This window comes from Hemiscyllium ocellatum, chromosome 22 (genome assembly GCF_020745735.1).
Source record: "Hemiscyllium ocellatum isolate sHemOce1 chromosome 22, sHemOce1.pat.X.cur, whole genome shotgun sequence".
NCBI lineage: Eukaryota > Metazoa > Chordata > Chondrichthyes > Orectolobiformes > Hemiscylliidae > Hemiscyllium > Hemiscyllium ocellatum.
In genome coordinates, this window is record NC_083422.1 from 31,331,524 (window position 1) to 31,353,788 (window position 22,265).

General features: G+C 41.2%; 1 protein-coding gene across 6 annotated transcripts in view; it reads left to right on the forward strand.

The window, feature by feature from the left end:
- The window catches only part of ctbp2a (C-terminal binding protein 2a), a 288,354-nt gene that overhangs the window by 109,093 nt on the left and 156,996 nt on the right, over positions 1–22,265 (forward strand). For all 6 annotated transcript variants that reach the window (XM_060842012.1, XM_060842008.1, XM_060842006.1 and 3 more), the window contains one exon: positions 4,210–4,378. In XM_060842012.1, coding sequence (XP_060697995.1) covers positions 4,321–4,378 — 58 coding nt within the window. In that variant the 5' untranslated portion in view covers positions 4,210–4,320. The remainder of the gene's footprint in view (positions 1–4,209; positions 4,379–22,265) is intronic.

The window sequence follows — 22,265 nt, forward strand, 5'->3', positions numbered from 1 at the left end:
ATAATTTGCAGGCACATAATGCCACTCCGTTTTTCTGTGGCTAGTTCAAAATCCAATGGCATGGCAAAATTTAATGTGCAGAATATCATTCAAAATGAACTGACTTCTTTCTCAGAAACTGCTCTAAGGAAATTGGGTTATATCCGTTTCTCTGCTTCAACTTTTTAATATTTGGCATTTTAAAAATGTGCAGCAGTTAAAGACTCAAAGAATATTAATGTGCTCTTTTGGAAGTACTTGGACAGGGTAATCTCTTTAATTGTTCCAGTAGGTAAGTGGAAATCCTTCAATTGTTAAAATACACTTTAAATCCCTTGGCACTATTTACATTCTGACTTATCCTGTTGTCTGTCTGCTACAGCATGATAATGAATACTTTGTTATATAGTTTTTCATTACTCGTGAAATTGTTCTAGTCCAAGCTCTGTGCCATGATTGAGTATGTCCTCCATTTCCTTGGATGTTTATACACTTTAGTATTGGATTAGTATATTAACAATCCTTCAAACATCTTGCATGTTAAGAGATATTTTCTTTGGGTGTGTTGCCAATCTGACAGTTCATATCCTTACAGGATTGTAATTTCTATATTAATTCAATAAATTGTAATGGCAGACTGGTTGTGGCTGAGTAAATCTGGTTGTCTGGTTAAGTAATGTATTAAAAGAAAGAGGGTTGTGAGGAGAACAGATAAATGTGTTCAAAACTGAAGCAGGTTGTGGCAAAATAAATAAGACAAAAACATTTCAACTGGTTAGTGCACTGATAGCGTGGTGTATTGGACTAAGAGCAAACTGGCTCCTTGGCACTGAAAATGACAATGGCTCTGTACTTGCGTACGAACAGTGCCTGCAAGACTTGGTCAGAGGCTAGGACATCTATGGTAAGTAACACATCTGATACCCAAAGCATGTCTGCCCTTTGTTAGGCTCAAGTCAGGAATGTGATGAAGTAGTATGCACTTGTCTGAATGGGTACAGCTCCAACATCACTCAGGAAGCTTGACACCATCCAGGATAAAGTCTGCTTGATTGGCATCTCATGCACCAACTTTCATTCCCTCCACCACCAATATAAAGTGGCAACAGTGTGCTCCATTTCCAAGATATATTGCGGTTAATTGCCAAGGCTCCTTTTGGCAGCACTTTCCAAAGCCATGATCTTGACCACCTGGAAGGACAAGAGCATCAGGCACAGGAACTTGGTCACTTACATGTTCTACTTTGAACCAAATATTGTTCTGATTTGGAACTATATTGCTGTGACTTCATTGTTACAAGTCAAATCCTGGGACCCCGTTACTGAATTGTGGGTGTACTGTGGACTACAGTTGACTTTAATATTGTAGATGATTCAAGAAGTTGCCTTTTCAGGAGCAATTAGGAATAGGCACAGCTGATGAAATAGTAAAACCTCCATCTTATGCATAAATTTAAGATTGTCACCAAAATAGGCAAAAATAAAAAGAATTTCTTTCACACAGGAAGCCACAAAAATAAATGTTATACTAGAAACAGTAATGTTTGAGGGATTCACGTTGCTCTTAAAGGAATTTGATAAACATAGAAAGCTAAGAGGCTCAGTGTATGAGGTGGAAAGCACTTTTGAGATCTAGCAAAGGCAAAATGGACTGTATGGCCTGTTTTTACTATTTAAAACTCTCTGTCCCTTTTAAATCATCAATGAATGGCAATGCTGATTTGATCTTAAAAAAAGTTATTTTTTAGATTAGCTTACTTCCAGTGTGGAAACAGGCCCTTCGGCCCAACAAGTCCACACTGACCCTCTGAAGCACACTCACCCAGACCCTTTCCCCTACATTTACCCCTGCATCTAACACTATGGGCAATTTAGCATGGCCAATTCACCTAACCTGCACATTTTTGGACTGTGGGAGGAAACCGGAGCACCCAGAGGAAACCCACGCAGACACGGGGAGAATGTGCAAATTCCACACAGACAGTTGCCTGAGGCGGGAATTGAACCTGGGTCTCTGGCACTGTGAGGCAGCAGTGCTAACCACTGTGCCACCGTGCCACCCACTAGAATTGAAAAACTGCCCTCAGCTCTCACACCTTCCAAAAGCCCTCATGTTCTCCACTTCATAGAACGATAGAATCCCTGCAGGGTGGAAGTAGGCCATTCAGCTCATACCAACCCTATCCCCATAATCCTGTAAGTCCCATAGCTAATCCATCTAACCTGCACATGATAGACACAGGGAGAACAGACAGTCACCTGAGGCTAGAATTGAACTCAGGTCCCTGGCAATGTGAGGCAGCGGTGCTAACCACTGAACCACCTTAACAAGGCAAAGTACCATTGTTAGATTACTTACAGTGTGGAAACAGGCCCTTCAGCCCAACAAGTCCACACCGACCCGCCAAAGCGCAACCCACCCAAACCCATTCCCCTACATTTACCCCTTCACCTCACACTATGGGCAATTTAGCATGGCCAATTCACCTGACATGCACATCTTTGGACTGTAGGAGGAAACCCACGCAAACATGGGGAGAATGTGCAAACTCCACACAGACAGTTGTCCGAGGCTGGAGTCAAAACCGGGACCCTGGTGCTGTGAGGCAGCAGTGCTAACCACTGAGCCACCTCTGAGCCACCATGCCATCCACAAGTTATTCATCAAATAATTTCATTCTAGTAGCTTTTCTCACTGAGCTGATATAGAATCTTTCGAAAATTGCATGTACATTGTCATTTTGATACTGTGGCACCATGTTCCCCAACCTGTAACATAATGTGTTTTGAACTGAGATTGGAAGTTTTTATACCAATGTAGCAGTAATAGCTTTTTACCAGCAATTGTTTCTTTTTGTCCTGATTGTCTTAAACAAAAGCAGATTTGAAGCAATATGTTAGTTATTTACTGAATTTGTCTCTCGGACAGCTCCAATGGCTCAGTATGGTGGTAGTTTTGATTATTGGGAATTGCAATGTTTGCCATAAACTCAATATGCTTTCTCTTTGCTCTCCTTTTGAAGCTAATTTCTTTTACTGTTGGAACATTTTCAAATGATGGCAGCAAGTTGGTCTGTGCAAATTCTGAATTGGATAGATTTCTTGCAATTATTTAAGCTGCTGCTCCTGTGTGTGATTGTTCTCTCAAATACAGTGTCCGAAACTGACTGAATTTGGAGTTGTACGTAAAAACTTAAGATTCGGGGAAGAAAAAATGATGTATAAGAATAAATACGTGTGAATAATCATTGAAATTCCAGCTCTGATTTCAGCAAGCTTCTTTTCACTTTAACCTCAGCCTTTACGAGATCAAAACCGCAATTGTATCTATTTATTGTGGGCCTTTTTGTGCTGAATAACATATTTAATCAACATATAAGCTTTGTATTCTCTCAAGGAAAGGAGGTTATTACTAGTATTATCCATCAAAGGACCCATTCTGTACTGTGATTGGTTTGAGCTTACATCATACAATTGTAATAGTGACAGGAAGATGCTGTGATATGTTGTGGTATGTAGCATAGCTTAATTGAGTCTGAATTCTACTCCTGTCAGTGCATTGCTTAAATAGTTTAACAAGTGTATCACAAGGGAAGCATGCTTGGGATTAGATATTTACCTCGAGTGTTGCATCAAAATCAATATACGTTTTAACCCCTGACCTCCATTTAGTATGGTGGTGGATTGGTTGAGAGTACAGATGGCAGCCTGGTTTCTTGGAGTCTTCTACTTCACCATTAAACTGCTTATTAATGAAGATCTTGCACAGTTTCATGGTTATATAATTATTATGGTATCTGAGAAAGTCCCTGATTTTGATTTTGGCTGCTATTCTAGCTGAGAACTATTATCTTGGTTTTGTGTAAGTGAGATGCAAGGTTTTGTTGCATACTCAATAGGTTAGTTAACCATTAAATGACTGAATTGCTGCACATAGTCACCTTACTGAGAAATATTTAATTACACAAGCTAGACTCTGCTGTTTAGAACATAAATTATTGCATTCAAGATGCCGTTTACTGATAGAATACACAAGTGGAAAGATTTTTCATCAATGTTAAGCTTTGTGTATATTTGTAAATGTAACTTATACTTTGTGGAATGTTGGGATGTTGACGTGATGAAGTGTTCTAAGTTTTATTTGTCATGATCTTAGTATAAATTTTGTCTTAAATTTTCACGTGGTTCCAGTTTCATGGACTATTCTCTTGTCTTCGAATTTCTTTTCAGGATTTGGATTGAAGTTATGCATATGAGCTACCGTGGATTCACCTGAATTGTGACCACCTCAAACCCTCATTGCTTGTTATATTGGGAGGAATTCATTAAATAGCATTGCTGATGTCTCTGATGGACAAGCACAAAGTGAAGCGACAGCGATTGGATCGAATTTGTGAAGGTAAGCAGATTGTACAGTCATTTGGTCTTTAACAAAAATGGAAGTGATTATTAAAGAATCCCTTGATCATTTGATCTAATAATCTGGGCTGGTAGCTTTTCTAAATTCTAGCTCGAAGATTAATTTAGAATTAGACTTGATCCTGCATTGCATTTGCTTCAACCATAGCACAATGCCAAACTGACTCAATGGTAGGGATTTTTACACCTGGGTGATAAACCTAGAATCTAGATATCTCACTTGAGCAACTAGGCTAACACTTTAGTCTAGCACTGAGATGGTTCTGGATTTATGGACGTAGTATCGTTTGGGTGAAATATGAAATTAGCTCTGTCTATTTAGACATATATGAAAGGTATCTGGCAGTAATTGCAGGGATTCTCCTGGTGTCCTGGCCAACATTTCCCCCTCAATCAGCTAGCTAAAGCAAATTTACCTCTTGTTTGTTAAATTAGATTGTGAGTTCTCAACACAGCAGCAAATATAACAATGCAACAACATAATGTCCTTTACATTTGTTTGAGACATTCTGAGGATGTAACAGGTCCAAATAGACTCAAGTTCTTTCAGTGTTGCAGTGTAAATTCAATGGTGCTAGCTACAGCAAGCCAATTTTTAGTTTGCATGGAGCTTTCTGATTCTTACATTGATGAAGATCCACCGTAACAAACTGCAAATGACATTGATGTTTATTCAGCTATATGGTAAGTTATAATAAAATTGTCACTTTAAAAAGGAAATGTGATTTTTGCATCCAAACTCTTGTATTACTTATAGGACAAAATGAGGTAGATTGTGCTTCTGAGAAGAAAGGTGGAGAAACTGAGTTATAAAATGAGTGATATTGGATCAACTACCTATTATATGGACTCCTCAATTTTTTTTTCCAAGTGAGTGGAAGAAAAGATTAGGTGGAGCGCAGAACGGTGGTGGGGAATATAATGGATGGAATGTATAACAGGACAGGTGAGTGGATGTAGTTTGTTTTACATCCTTGTTGCATTTGAGACCATGTTTATTTCTTTTGCTGGTTCAGCAGCAATAATTAGCACACTGCAATAGGTCAGTGGGTGGAGCAGAAATAAAGCTTATGATTTCTGGTAATGGTTACATTATAAACAGGACCATCCATTTGGGAACTACTCTGAAAATGTAATCTTAACAAGTACTAGCCTATGGCAGTCTCATTTCATGTTTACCTGGATAAAAATGGATTTTCTAACTACAATAAAGAAATCTTGTAACAATATAAAATAGTCTATGAAATCCTCTAATATGCTCAGCACATCATTTGGTTATAATAGTACACTGGATTCTAAAATGGTGAACTGAGAGTAGCGTGGATCTTGGAGCTGCTACTGAGATTGTAGGCTTATATCTAGATTTACTTCTAGATTTCTTACAGTTGTAACATTTCAGGAGTATAAGATTTTTGTTTAGATTCATTTTTGATTTGTGTATAGTCAAAAACTCAAAAAAACAGGAAAAAGCGCATAATCCCTTTTCAAACAGCGTTCTGTTAACAGTTATCTTGGAGAGGCATGCACTTGGACAGCTCGGGGTTTTTCCTCTAAAACTATGCGCATAGAAGAGAGAGTGTTTTTAAGTTGTCAGAGGTTTTTTTTAAATCACAGAGGAGTTTTGTTTTAAACACGAGATTGTGTTTACAGAGTTTTTGGAAGCGGTCGAGTGAGTTTTTTTAACTGAAAGCTGTCTGCTGGACCACTTGAGGAGGAGTCATTTTTTCAATTTGACTGTTCAGCTAAGTGTTTAAATTTATTTAAGATTTATGTTTGCTTTTTTTTTATTCCTTACTTTTTGCATAGTTAGATGTATTCTTTGAATAAGAAAAGGTGGTTTATTTTATATAGAAAGTACAATTATAAACCGCTTCTTTTTTGGCTTAACGTCATTGAGGACATACAACAGACACAGAGTTAGATGGCTAATAGATTTAGCTAAGTGATTACACAATAGGATCAGTCAGATAGATGGATGACTGTCAGGAAAGGTAAGCAGGTAGTACAGAAGTCTCCTGTGTTTATTCCTCTCTCAAATAGATACTTAATTTGGGTACTGTTGAAAAGGATAGTCTGTCAGAAGAAAATAAGAGACAGTCAGCTCTTAGGCACTAAGAATGAATCTTATGTCATGCAGGGTGTGGCAAAATTTAAAAGAACAATTATCAAGGGCACCGACAGAAGATTCTGCAGCAGTGAACGTGAACCTAGGATAGTATGTAGCTTTCCTGGTGCCAGGATTACGGATGTCTGCAAAAGTTTGAAGCATATTGTTAAAGGGGAGAGTGAGAAACTGAAGTTATTGTACACATTGCTAGGAATGACATGGTTAGGGAAAAGATTAAGGCTTTCCAGAGTGGATATAAGAGGTTACCTAACAGATTAAAAAAACAGACCCTCAAAAGTAGTAGTCTTTGATTTACTCCCAGTGCCAAGCTCAAATGAGAGAAAGAATAAAAACATGGAGGAGATAAATGGCTGAAGAGGTGGGTGTAATATTCAGGGATTCAGTTTCTGGGATCCTTGGGATCTCTTCTGGGGCAGAAAAGGCCAGTTTAAAAAAGGATGGGTTTCACCTGTACTGGAAAGGGACCAATATCCGAGTGGGAAGTTTTATTAATTCTATTAAAGGAGACAGTAAACTACTGGAGGACAGTGTTGGAGGGATTCTAAGTGGCGGAGAAAATAGGAAGATAGATGAGGATGGTTTTGAATCTGAAAAGAACAAGTTACTTAAAGTTAAAAACCACACAACACCAGGTTATAGTCCAACAGGTTTATTAGGAAATACTTGTTTTCAGAGCATTGCTGCTTCATCAGGTGGTTGCACTCGCATAATGTAGGAGCAGCACTCCGAAAGCTAGTGCTGGACTATAACCTGGTGTTGTGATTTTTTACTTTGTACACCCCAGTCCAACACTGGCATCTCCAAATCATTACTTAAAAAAGTCAGACAAGAGCAACTCAGAATAACGCTGAAGAATCAAATTTAATGTATTTCAATGCAAGGGCTCTTACAAGTAAGGCACTTGGGAGCGTGGGATTTGGGCAGCATAGCTGGGGTTGGACAGGACTGGCAGCTCAACGTTCTGGCTTTCAGATACCAAAGGAATAATAGAAAGAAAGGCAGAAGAGGAGGGGGTTTTTGATTAAAGAAAATATTACTGCTGGTGCTGCTGTAACTGGAGATTATATTTCTGAAAAATTGTCCCATGAAAATATGAGTTGAAATGAGGAAAGAAAAGGAATTATCACCTTAATGAATTTGTACTGTATTTCCTCCCCAATAGGCAGAGGAAAATTGAGGAATGGATATGTCAAGAGGTCTCAGATATATGAGAATAATAAGGTTGAAATAGATAATTCTAATTTTCCAGACAGTGACTGGTACTACCGTAGTGTTACAGGTTTAGATGATGAAGAATTTATTAAGTGTGTTCAAGAAAATTTTCTTTATCAATAGCAAAATATTCCTACTGGAGAAGGAGCAAAACTTGATCTTCTCTTGGATTATAAGACAGGGCAAGTGTCTGAAGTGATAGTAGGGGAGCACTTGGGTTCAGTTTTAGTAACTATATTCATTTTAAAATAGCTATGGAAAAAGATAAGCCTTTCATAAATATTAAAGTTTTTATTTGAAGTAAGGCAAATTTTAATGGGATGAGACAAGAACTTTCAGAAGTTGATTGGAATAAACTGAAATAGATCGAATTCCTATAGTGCAGAAGCAGGCCATTTGGTCTGTTGAGTCCATACCGAACCACCGAGCATCCCAATAGTTCCACTCCCTTCCCCTATCCCTGTAATCCTGCATTCCTCGTGGCTAATTTGCCTAGTCTGCACACCCCTGTGCATTCACGAAAGGTAACTTAAAATGACCAGTCCATCTTATTGCACATCTTCAGACTGAGGGGAAACCGGAGCACCCAAAGAAAACCCACAGACATGGAGAAAATATGCAAACTCCACACAGATAGATGCCCAAAGGTGGAATCAAAGCCAAGAAGTCTGGGAACTATCAACCTGTGAGTCTGAAAGATTGGATTTATGTCTTTTGGAGAGGCACGGAATATTTAGGTATAGTCAGCATGGTTTTGTACGAGTGAAATCGTGTCTCACGAACTTGATTGAGTTTTTTGAGGAAGTAACCAAAACGGTTGCTGAGGGCAAAGCGATAGATGTTGGTTACTTGGACTTTAGTAAAGCCTTTGGGATTCTGCAAGGTAGACTAGCTTTACAAATTAGATCACAAGGGATTCAGGGTGAGCTTGCTAATTGGATGCAAAATTGGCTTAACCGCAGGAGACAGTGTGTGATGCTAGAAGGTTGGTTTTCGGTTTGGAGGCCTGTGATCAGTGGTTTCCATAGGGATTGCTGCTGGGTCCATTTTTATTTGTCATTTAGAAGAATGATTTTAGCTGAGAATATAAGAGGCATGGTTAGTAAGTGTGTGGATTACACCAAATTTGGTGATATAGTGGACAGTGAAGAAGGTTGTCCAAGATTCCAATTGATCAAGATGTCTTTGTATCAATGAACTGAAGAGTGGTAGATTGGGAGGCAGATGTTCGCAGGTAAAGGCATGATTGGAAAGTGGGAAGCCTTCAGAAATGAGATAACAAGAATCCAGAGAAAGTATATTCCTGTCAGGGTGAAAGGGAAGGCTGGTAACTATAGAGAATGCTGGATGACTAAAGAAATTGAGGGTTTGGTTAAGAAAAAGAAGGAAGCATATGGCAGGTACAGACAGGATAGAACAAGTGAATCCTTAGAAAAGTATAAAGAAAGTAGGAGTATACTTAAGGGGGAAATCAGGAGGGCAAAACGAGGATATGAGGAAGCTTTGGCAAATAGAATTAAGAAGAGTCCAAAGGGGCTTTACAAATATATTAAGGACAAAAGGGTAACTAGGGAAAGAATAAAGCCCCTCAAAGATCAGAAAGGCGGCCTTTATGTGGAGCCGCAGAAAATGGGGGAGATACTAAATGAATATTTTGTATCAGTATTTACTGTGGAAAAGGATATGGAAGATATAGATTGTAGGGAAATAGATGGTGACGTCTTGCAAAATGTCCAGATTACAGAAGAGGAAGTGCTGGATGTCTTGAAATGGTTAAAGGTGGATAAATCCCCAGGACCTTATCAGGTGTACCCGAGAACTCTGTAGGAAGCTAGAGAAGTGATTGCTGGGCCTCTTGCTGAGATATTTGTATCATCGATAGTCACAGGTGAGGTGCCGGAAGACTGGAGGTTGGCAAATATGGTGCCACTGTTTAAGAAGGGTGGTAAGGATAAGCCAGGGAACTATCGACCAATGAGCCTGACATCAGTGGTGGGCAAGCTGTTGGGGGGAATCCTGAGGGACAGGACGTACATGGATTTGGAAAGGCAAGGACTGATCAGGAATAGTCAACATGGCTTTGTGCGTGGGAAATCTTGTCTCACAACCTTGATTGAGTTTTTTTGATGAAGTAACAAAGAAGATTGATGAGGGCAGAGCAGTAGATGTGATCTATATGGACTTCAGTAAGGCGTTCGACAAGGTTCCCCATGGGAGACCGATTAGCAAGGTTAGATCTCATGGAATACAGGGAGAAGTAGCCATTTGGATACAGAACTGGCTCTTGTGTAGAAGACAGAGGGTGGTGGTGGTGGGTTGTTTTTCAGACTGGAGGCCTGTGACCAGTGGAGTGCCACAAAGATCGGTGCTGGGTCCTCTACTTTTTGTCATTTACGTAAATGATTTGGATGCGAGCATGAGAGGTACAGTTAGTAAGTTTGCAGATGACACCAAAATTGGAGGTGTAGTGGACAGTGAAGAGGGTTACCTCCGATTACAACAGGATCTGGACCAGATGGGTCAATGGGCTGAGAAGTGGCAGATGGAGTTTAATTCAGATAAATGTGAGGTGCTGCATTTTGGAAAAGCAAATCTTAGCAGGACTTATACACTTAATGGTAAGGTCCTTGGAGTGTTGCTGAACAAAGAGGCCTTGGAGTGCAGGTTCATAGCTCCTTGAAAGTGGAGTTGCAGGTAGATAGGATAGTGAAGAAGTCGTTTGGTATGCTTTTCTTTATTGGTCAGAGTATTGAGTACAGGAGTTGGGAGATCATGTTGCGACTGTACAGGACATTGGTCAGGCTACTGTTGGAATATTGCGTGCAATTCTGGTCTCCTTCCTATCGGAAAGATGTTGTGAAACTTGAAAGGGTTCAGAAAAGATTTACAAGGATGTTGCCAGGGTTGGAGGATCTGAGCTACAGGGAAAGGCTGAACAGGCTGTTTTCCCTGGAGCGTCAGAGGCTGAGGGGTGACCTTATAGAAGTTTACAAAATTGAGGGGTATGGATCGGATAAATAGGCAAAGTCTTTTCCCTGGAGTTGGGGAGTGCAGAACTAGAGGGCATAGATTTAGGGTGAGAGGGGAAAGATATAAAAGAGACCTAAGGGGCAACTCTTTCACACAGAGGACGGTACGTGTATGATGAGCTGCCAAAGGATGTGGTGCAGGCTGGTACAATTGCAACATTTAAGACGCATTTGGATGGGTATATGAATAGGAAGGATTTGGAGGGATATGGGCCGGGTGCTGGAAGGTGGGACTAGATTGGGTTGGGATATCTGGTCGGCATGGACGGGTTGGACCGAAGGATCTGTTTCCATGCTGTACATCTCTATGACTCTGAGAGGTATTGCATTTTGGTAAAACAAGGGCAGAACTTATACAATTTAAAGTAGGGTTTTGGGTTGTGTTGTAGAATACAGAGGCATGTAGGGTCAGGGACATAATTCTTTGTGGTTTGTTTACAGGTGTTTAAGAAGACATTTAGCATGCTTGCTTTCATTGCTCAGATCTTAGAGTTTAGGAATTGGAACATCATATTGAGGTTGTACAGGATGTTAGTGAGGTCTCTTCTAGAGTCCTGTGTTCAGGTCTGGTGGCTCTGTTAAAATAAGTATATTATTAAGCTGAAGAGGGTTCAGAAGAGAATTACTAGGACTTTGCCAGGAAGAAGGGTTTGAATTATAAGGAGAGGCTGGATAAGCTTGGACTTTGTTCACTGGGACATAGGAAGTTGAGGAATGACCTTATAAAGGTTTATAAAATTATGAGGGGTACAGATAAAGGTTAATGGCATTTCCCTATGGTAGGTGCTTTCAAGACTAGGGTGAAAGGAGAAAGATTTAGAAAGAACATGAGGGACAACATCTTTTATGGAGAGTGGTTTGTGTGTGGAATGAACATCGAGAGGAGGTGGTCGATGTGGCTACACTTACAATGTGCAAAAGACATTTGGAGAAGTGCATGAATAAGAAATGTTTGGAGGGATCTGGGCCAAATACAGGCAGGTGGGACTGGTTTAGTTTGGGATGATGGTCAGCATGGACTGGTTGGACTGAAGGGTCGATGTCCGTGCTGTATGACTCTGACTCTGACTCTAACATTTCTGTAACTACTGTGGCGATTCTACATTAATAAATTTGGAGCTAGAGGAATGTCCTGTAGAAACTTGACAGGTTTATCATAGTTGCCTGTCTTCAGGCAAATTCTTCCAGAATATGATTTGTAATTGAAATTCTTTCACAAGTCTATATATTCTTGCTTATTAAAACACAAGTAGTTCAATTGGCAAAATGTTGTCTGATTTAAGTATTGCAAGTACACATGCCTGACTTTATTTCGACTGCATCTGAGACAAATAGAAGGCAATCAGACCAAGCCTGGAGACAGGTAATATTCATAAATGAATTCTCCCTCTGAATAGCCATTAATGAAAATCAAAATCACTCATCCAATAATTGAACAGAAATGGGTCCCCAATTTCAAGCAAATGTTATTATCTGGTTTTCTAAAGCACTTTCATTTTGTACTCATTACCCTTGCAACCTTAAATAGTGTTTGCTGTATGCTGGTGCTTAGTCTTTTAAAAAGTTTCTAGCAGGCAGATCTTCCATCTCCAGTTAGTGATGTGATTATGAGCAAGTCTAGACTCTTAACAGCAAAATACTTTAAGTCATGTCACTTAAGTATATAACTACCACAAATGCACTTAATATAAATCTTTGGCAATAATTACTCATGCAGAGCTAGTTTGGATTCATGCTATTTACATCATTTTTTTGTTGGTCCAGCAGGGTGTCCGATTCCAAGGTTAAATTTGAGATTATCTCTCTGGGTTACAATGTTTTGGATATTTTAAATCCATTCTTAAATAACCTATTGACCAATGCTCAATGTGTTTGTGCACACATGACCGGAAAGTCCCAGCTTCAGTCGTCATTCTCCGCTGAGATAGTCAGTTTTAACCAGGATGACAGTTGGCTGCAAAACCTTTAAAGCAAGAACAGGAGGAATCAGAAAGGCTTTCTGCTCTCATTATTATACAGTGGCCCCTGCTGGCAAATGCACTGTATAGACAGTGAAAGAGAGGTGAATCAGACTTGGCTATGATTGATTCTGGTCAAGTAACCTGTAAGCACACTCCGGATCAAGCATAAAGAATGGGTACTTTGGGGAAGTGCTGGCAGGCAACTGGCATTCACAAAACTGTGCCTCAGCATGATTCAGCGAGGGAAATGTAATTCCATGACAAACTGCTGAACATGTTCTATTTAATCGTATTATACATATTACAGCCGCATCTCATTTGTAGTTTGGCAAAGGCCCTTTTTAATGATTGTTGTGGTGGCTGACAATGCTGCTGAGTAGCAAGATGAGAAAGAAAGGCAGTGTTCCCATGGTATAACTTTCATTTGTTCTTTGCTTTTGTATGAAAAGAAGCTTAAGAATCCCTTTTGCCCATGATATGCAAGTTTCATCTACATTTGAGGGTAATCATCCTCTGTTGTTTTGAAGAAGTAGCTTTGAAACCAAGTTAAAAGAGAACAAATAAGCAGATGCTGGGCTTTTTGAAATTTGACTTGCTGTTTGATGTTTTTCATTAGATCTGATAGCTACAGATTTGTGAATAAATGGAATGAGAGAACAGCAATGGCAGTAAAAATTCCATGGTTGAGGATTTGATTATGAGTGGAGATTATTTCCAGCTGCGTGCTTTAATTTGTCATTTCTTGTTAAAGGGGACCAGTTCACTGAACCACATTTCATCAAATTGTGCAGTGATACCTGCAGCATCTCTGTCCACTTGGATAACTATCACAAAGTCACATCAGATTTTGTTACATTACGTCTTAAATACACATAAAATGCAACTATATGAAAGCAATGACACACATCCCTTTTCTCCTTTTGTTCTGTAATTCTACATTACATTTTCAGTCTCGTGCTTCCTCATACAAAGGGTGAATCAAAGGATGACATCCCCAGAAAGGTTTTAACCAGCTCGCTTTCTACCAGGTAGTATGTGGGAATAGGCCATTTAGTTTACTTTTATATTCATAGAATGGTCAGCAATCCTAAAAGAAAGAAGCATAAGGTTGAAAGTACAAAAGAGGTATTGTGTTTGCATGTAAAATGGAGCAATTCATTGCTTTTATATCTAAATTCTGATGCTGTCAGGTGGACTCAGAGGTAAGTTCGAAGTCATGGTTGGTGGCTTGCAGACCTCAGCAACCGTTTTAACCCCCATGCCTCATATACATGCTGCTGGTCCAAATGGGCAACTCGCTGGCAGGAATGGGATTTCAGGAGGCAGGTTGTTTTCACAGTTGCTGGGATGGGAGTTCTGGTGCCCATTGGGAGAGAAAAGGGTGGCATATGCGGCTGAAAACTTTCCATATTGGCCTTCGAGGAGGTTCTAAGCAGTACATGGTGAATGCAATCCTTACATAGCTGCTCCTTTTCTGGACCTGGATTCTATTTGTAGTTTCTAGTGGGAAATCCCCAGCAGCTTCTCTGCTCAGACCAGCTATGTTAACAGTTGAAGCCTTATCATTTCAGTCAGCTGGCTGTGCTTAGTATTTGAGCCAAAGGCAGTATTATTGAAGTTGAATATCAGGTGGATTAGTTACCTTGTGATTTTTAAATTCGGCTTCTTGTGTCAATATCAAGTGTTGTGTCAGTTTAGTTCAGTTGTTAAATCCTACCATAGTCAGAGAGTCGTGGATTTAAGATTCACCCTCCAACTTGAGCATGTGATTTAAACAGACGTTCTGGTGCTGTAATAAGGTAGTGTTGCATTTCAAGAAGTGTCATGTCTTTCAGATGAAATGTTGACCCTCTTTCATTTGGGCGAACATTAAAGATGTGTCCTGTCTAATGTCCATTCATATTATTGCTGTTCCTGGGCTTTACTGTGTTAGGCCACTACCTGTATGTGTATTTTGGGAGATTTCTGAATTATGCTGAAGTGTTGAATAAAAGCAGGGTTTTCTTTAAGTATGCTGAATGCTGATTGCATATTATTTTCTTTAGGCAAACTGCTTTATTGCACCTTGTGACTATATTTAAAGTCTGCTTAACACCCTAACCAACTTTTTTTTTGTGTGTAGTTAGTTTGTGATGAAATATTCTGCAGCAAAATACATCTGCCTGTAGAGATGGGGTAAAAAGCTGAAACATTCATTTGCCCCAATTAAATTGCATCTATCCAGGAAGAAACTGAACTGACCTCAGATGCATAGACACCAGAACTATTTCACAGCAGAGATCCATCCTTGATCTCGGCCAGAGTCCCACTAATTATCGAGGCCTTTTAGTTGCTATCTCTTTGAAACTCAGCTTCTAAAAGTTTTTATTGCATTTTGCTTTTCGTACTTTATACTCTGACTTTATTCTTTAAAATATTCCTATTTACATGTTCGTTGCTCATTCGGTTATTGGGATGGAGTAGTTAACCAGAATTAGGGAGGCCATCAGTTTGATGGCTCTGAATCAATACATTTTGATGTACAATTATTAACTGGTTATTTCACGCAATTTCATCATATTGACTGTACCTATTAATTTATGTCCATGCTGCCAGTGACCGACCTTAATTCTCCCAAAACATTTGCCAGGCTTGGAGGATTTAAGCTATGGGGAGAGACTGAACAGGCTGGGGCTGTTTTCCCTGAGCGTCGGAGGCTGAGGGGTGACCTTACAGAGGTTTATAAAATCATGAGGGGCATGGGTAGGTAAATAGCTAAGGTATTTCCCTGGGGTGGGGGAGTCCAGAACTAGAGGGCAAAGGGTTTAGGGTGAGAGGGGAAAAATTTAAAAGGGACTTAAGGGGGAACTTTTTCACAGAGAGGGTGGTGCATGTATGGAATGAGCTGCCAGACGAAGTAGTGGAGGCTGGTACAATTACAGCATTTAAAAGCCATGGATGGGCGTATGAATAGGAAGGGGTTAGAGAGATATGGGGCAAGTGATGGCAAATGGAACTAGATTAGGGTGGGATATCTGGTCAGTATGGACAAGTTGGACCAAAGGCTCTGTTTCCATGCTGTATATCTCTGACTCTACAGTTGATTATTTCAAAAACAATTTGAGAAGTTTAATAAATATAATTTCAAATTTGATTTTAAAATGGATCTCAATTCTTGCCACTGTTTCATTGCATGATATATTAATCATGGCATTCCCTTTTTAAACTGAGACTGTCCATTGGAATATGGGGATATGGGGGATCAAAGACTGTTAATCATCGAGCAGTTTTGTTATGCTTTGCCATCTTGATAGGAAGTCAGGTGCTTGCAGTTTTCAGTCTCTCACATTCAGTCTCTGACACTTTGCATCAAATGTATGGTTGTTTTAACATTATCTTGGCTGAAAATGTGTTGCTGGAAATGCGCAGCAGTCAGGCAGCATCCAACGAACAGGAAATTCGACGTTTCAGACATAAGCCCTTCATCAGGAATGGCTTCAAGTCCTGATGAAGGGCTTATGCCCGAAACGTCGAATTTCCTGTTCCTTGGATGCTGCCTGACCTGCTGCGCTTTTCCAGCAACACATTTTCAGCTCTGATCTCCAGCATCTGCAGACTTCACTCTTTCCTTTAACATTATCTTGTACTGTTACTTCAAAACCATAATGCTGCTTTAATTTGTCTTGGTTTACCAGCTCATATGTTTGGCTTTGCACATTATACTGGTTTGGGTAACTATACTTATAGTTTGCATTAGACCATTGTTGTGTTAGTTACTTCTTGTATTCCCAGAGCATTTCACAGGCACATTTACAGACCACACTTGACATAAACTCACCTAAGGAAATATTAGGGTTGGGGATCAACATTTGGTCAAAGAGATGGGTCTGAGAGAGCTTTTTGAAGGCAAGTAAAGAGAATTCCAGAAGTGGGAGACTCAGCAGCAGAAGGCACAGCTACTAATGGTGGAGCAATTTAAAAGGGACTTCTGAAGAGGCCATGTTTAGGTGGGTGCAGCTATCTTGAAAGTTGTAAGACTGGAGGAGGCTACAGAAATAGGAAGGGGCAAGTCTACGATGGGATTTGAAAATGGGAATTCAAATTTTAAAATGGACTTTTGAACCAGTCACAGAGCCAAAACAATGGTTTATCTAAACCACAGAGTCTAGGCAGGCATTGGAAGTGAACACTGGTCTTTTTAGCATTGTGCACATTTGGATATCAAGTGATAAGAACATTGGCTGACACTCATTTCCTAGACTTCAACTTGAAGAACAGCCAATTAGAATAAAAATTAGAGGCTTCTTGATGTTTCTAAGAATTCCTCAGAAAAATATCAGGATAGATTAGGGATCTTTTACAAAATAATACTTTGCCTACTCAGTAGCATTGAGAACAATTTCAAATGTTATTTGGTGTTCATAAAGTACTTTGGGATGCTGTAAGGGATTAAGAACTTGGAATAGTACAGGGCCTTCAGCCCTTGATGTTGTGCCGACCTTTTGTCCTGCTCTCTAAGATCACACTAACCTACATTCCCTTCATTTTACGATCATCCATGTGCCTATTCAAGAGTCGCTTAAATGTCCCTACCACTGCTGGCAGTGCATTTCATGCTCTGGATTAGTGGTACTGGAAGAGCACAGCAGTTCAGGCAGCATCCAAAGTGCAGTAAAATTGACATTTTGGACAAAAGCCCTATTCCTGATGAAGGGCTTTTGCCCGAAACGTCGATTTCGCTGCACTTTGGATGCTGCCTGAACTGCTGTGTTCTTCCAGCACCACTAATCCAGAATCTGGTTTCCAGCATCTGCAGTCATTGTTTTTATCTCGTGCATTCTCTGTGTAAACAACCTACCTCTGCTATCCCCCCAAACCTTCCTCCAATCCTCTTAAAATTATGCCCCCTTATGATAGCCATTACTGTCCTGGAAAAAAGTCTTTGGCTATCCACGCTATCTACGCCTCTCATCATCTTGTATACCTCTATCAAGTCACCCCTCCTCCTTCGCTCAAGTGAGAAAAGCCCTAGCTCCCTCAACCTTTCTTCATAAGACATGCCCTCCATTCCTGGGCAGCATTCTGGTAAATTGCCTCTGTACTCTCTCTAAAGTTTACATATCCTTCCTATAATGAGGTGACCAGAACTGAATGCAGTATTCCAACTGTGGTCTAACCAGGACATTGTAGAGCTGCAGCGTAACCTTGTGGATCTTAAACTCAATCCCCCGCTAATGAAAACCAACACACCATATGCCTTTGTAACAATATTATCAACATCAGTGGCAACTTAGAGGGATCTACGGACGTGGACCCTGAGATCCCTCTGTTCCTCCACACAGCCAAGAATTCAGCCTTTTACCCCGTAATCTGCATTCAGCCCAGGTTTGCATTCTGTCAATGTCTTGATGCAACCTACAACAGGCCTCCACACTATCTAACACTCCACAAACCTTCATGTCATTGGCAAACTTACTAACCCACCCTTCCACTTTCTCATCCAAGTCATTTATAAAATACTCAAAGAGCGAAGGTCCCAGAACAGATCCCTGCAGAACACCAGTGGTCACTGAGCTCCAAGCTGAATACTTTTATCTACTACCACCCTTTGTCTTCTATGGGCCAGCCAATTCTGTATTCACTTGGCCAAATTTCCCTGTACCCCATGCCTCCTTACTTTCTGAAGGAATCTGCCATGGAGAATCTGATCAAATACCTTGTTAAAATCCTTATACGCCTCATCCACTGCTCTACCTTCATTGATGTGTTTTGTCACATCCGCCAAGAATTCAGTAAGGCTTGAGGCATGACCTGCCCTTCTCAAAGTCATGCATGACTATCTCTAATTAAACTATGGTTTTCCAAATAATCATAAATCCTGTCTCTCAGAATCCTCTCCAATAATTTGCCCACCACTGACGTAAGACTGACTGGTCTGTAATTCCCAGGGTTATTCCTGTTCCTTTTCTTGAACAAGGGAATAGCATTTTCCACCCTCCAACCGTCTGTACTACTTCAGTGGACAGTGAGGACACAAAGATCATTGTCAAAGGCGCAGCAGTCTCTTCCCTTGCTTCCCCTAGTAACCTCGAGTATATCTCATCTGGCCCAAGGGACTTATCTATCCTCATGTTTTTCAAAGTCTGCAGCACATCCTTTTCCTCAACATCCATCTGTTCAAGCATATGAGCCTGTTTCACTCTGTCCTCACAAACGACTCTCTCTCACAAAAGTCTCTCTCATTAATGAATACTGAAGCAAAATATTCATTGAGGATCTCCCTTACATCCTCTGACTCCAGGTAGCATAAGTTCCCTCCACGATCCGTGACTGGCCCTACCCGCACTCTGGCCATCCTGTTGTTCCTCACATAAGTGTAGAATACCTTGGGGATTTCCTTAATCCTACCTGCCAAGGCTTTTTCATGCCCCCTTCTAGCTCTCCTAAATTGATTCTTCAGTTCCTTCCTGTCTACATTGTAAACACTTACAGCCCTGTCTGATTCTTGCTTTCTCAACCTTGAGTAAGTTTCCTTCTTTCTCTTGACTAGATATTCCACCACTCTTGATACCCAAGGTTCCTTCACCTTACCATCCCTTCCTTGCCTCAATGGGACAAACCTATCCAGCACTTGCAGCAAGTGCTCCCTAAACAACTTCCACATTTCTGTTGTGCATTCCCCTGAGAATATCTGTTCCCAATTTATACTCCACAGTTCTTTATAATTCCCTCTCCCCGAATTAAGTACTTGCCCATACCGTCTGGTCCTATCCCTCTACATAACTGAAGTCAAGGTCAGGGAGTTGTGATCACTATCACAGAGATGCTCTCCCACTGCAAGATCTGTCACCTGACCTGGTTCATTGCCAATCATCAAATTCAAATGGCCACCACTCTCGTTGGCCTATCTACATATTAGTCAGGAATCCTTCCTGGACACCCCTGACAAAATCAGCTCCATCCAAACAATTTGCACTAAGTAGTTCCAAATATTAGGGAAATTAAAGTCAGCCATGACAACAGCCCTGCTACTTCTGCACCATTCCAAAATCTGTTTCCCAATCTGCTCCTCTGTGTCTCTGTTATTGCAGGTCTATAGAAAACTCCCAATAAAGTGACTGCCTATTTCCGGTTTCTGACTTCTACCCATATTCCTCCCTTCCTGCAGCTGTTACACTATCCCCGATCAGCAATGCCGCTCCCCCACCTCTTTTACCCCTCCTCCCTACTACTTTGGAAACACCTAAACCCTGGAATCTTCCAACAACCACTTCTGCTCCTGTGATACCCGAGTCTCCATAATGGCCACAGCATCGTAGCTCCAAGTACTGATCCATGCTTTAAGTTCATCGCCTTTATTCCTGACACTTCTTACGTTAAAATAGACAAATTTCAACCCATCACACTGACTACAACTTTGCCCTATCAATTGTCTATCCTTCCTCAGAGACACTTTGCACGCTGTATCTGCCTGTTCACCAGCTACCCCATCCTCTGGTCCATAGCTCCAGTTCCAATCTCCCTTCCAAACTAGTTTAAACAGTCCCAAAGAGCTCTAGCAAACCTCCCGGCCAGGATGTTGGTGCCTTTTCAGTTCAAGTGCAATCCATTTCCTTGTACAGATCCCATCTTCCGCAGAAGGTATCCTAGAGATCCACATATCTGAAGCACTCCCTCCTACACCAGTCCTGCAGCCACATGTTCAGCTATACTCCCTCTCTGTTGCTAGCCTCACTAGTCCATGGCACTGGTAGCAATCCTGAGATTACTACACTGCTCATCCTGCCTTTAAACTTCCAATGGGCAGCACAGTGGCTCAGTGGTTAACACTGTTGCCTCACAGCCCCAGGGACCGGGTTCAATTCCCACCTTGGGCAACTGTCTGTGTGGTGTTTGCACATTCTCCCCGTGTCTGCGTAGGTTTCTTCCGTGTACTCCAGTTTCCTCTCACAATCCAAAGGTGTGTGGGTCAGGTGAATTGGCCATGCTAAATTGCCTGTAGTGTTAGGTGCATTAGACAGGGGTAAATATAGGGCAAGGGTCTGGGTGGGTTACTCTTTAGAGGGTCGGTATGGACTTGTTGGGCCAAAGGGTCTGTTTCCATACTATAGGGAATCTAATGTAATCTAATCTAATAACTCCCTATATTCACTTTTCCATTTTCCTAGTTACATCATTCGTACCGATGTGTACCACAACTTCTGGCTGCTCATCGTCCCCCTTAAGACTCTTGTAGACTCGATCCGAAAAATCCCTGACCCTGGCATCCGGGAGGCAACATATCATCTGGGAGTCTCATTCGTCATCACAGGAACCTCCTGTCTGTTCCTCTCACCATTGAATCTCCTATGACTATTACTCTCCTATTCTCCCCCCCTTACCTTCTGAGCCACAGAGGCAGGCTCAGTGCCAGAGACCTGGCTGCTGAGGCTTTCCCCGTTAGGTCGTTTCCCCCTGCAGTATCCAAAATGGCATACTTATTATTAAGGGAGATTGCCACCGGGGGTCCCTCACTGTCTGCTTATATCCTTACCCACTCCTGACGGTTGCCCAGCTATCTTTATCCTGTAACTTAGGCATGACTAACCCCCCCCCGTATAATTCCTCTCTATCACCCCTCTCTGCCTCCCAAATGATCTGAAGTTTATCCCACTCCAGTTCCCTAACACAGTCTGTGAGAAGGTGGAGTTGGGTGCACTTTATTAGATTTCCTACAGCGTGGAAGCAGGCCATTTGGTCCAACAAATCCACACCAATCCTCCGAAGAATAACCCACCCAGACCCATTCCCCTATCCTACATTTACCCCTGAGTAATGCACCTAACACAATGGACAATTTAGCATGGCCAATTCGCCTGACCTGCACATCTTTGGATTGTGGGAGGAAACTGGAGCACCCAGAGGAAACTCATGCAGACACGGGGAGAATGTGCAAGCTCCACACAGACAGTCGCCTGAGGTGGGATTTGAACTTCTTGCAGGTGAAGTCAGCAGGAATACCAGTGGTGACCCTTGTCTCCCACATCCTGCAAGAGGAGCATGCAACTGCCCTAGCTTCCAACCTTCTGCTCTAAATTACCAAAAGAGATTACAAATAAAGCCTTGCCTTACCAACTCCATACAGAATCTTTTCTTTGGTTAGAGGTGGACGATGGGTGGGGGACATTACACTTGTAGTGTATTGGGTTTAGTCACTACCTGCATATATTAATTCACTTACCCAGCGGTCCCCGTGTCCGCTTCTGATCCTGTTCAACCTTCATTCTGCTGATTCATGAGGTAAGTATTTCATATTCAAATGTATCTTCCCGACTACTCCCTGGCTCCCGCTGTCACGACTCCCGCTGCTGAAACTAAGTTATATAATCATGGGCCTATTTGTTACCTTCTACCTGCTGTAAATTGAAACAGCTAGACGTCTACCGTCACTATATTTCACTGTTCCTCCCTGGGGCGGACTGGGAGCCCTTTCTCAACCTCCCATTATTGTGAGCGGTTCACAGTTCATTGATGGTATCCATACCCTGGTTCATTCAATCAATTGTTGTTTGCCATGCT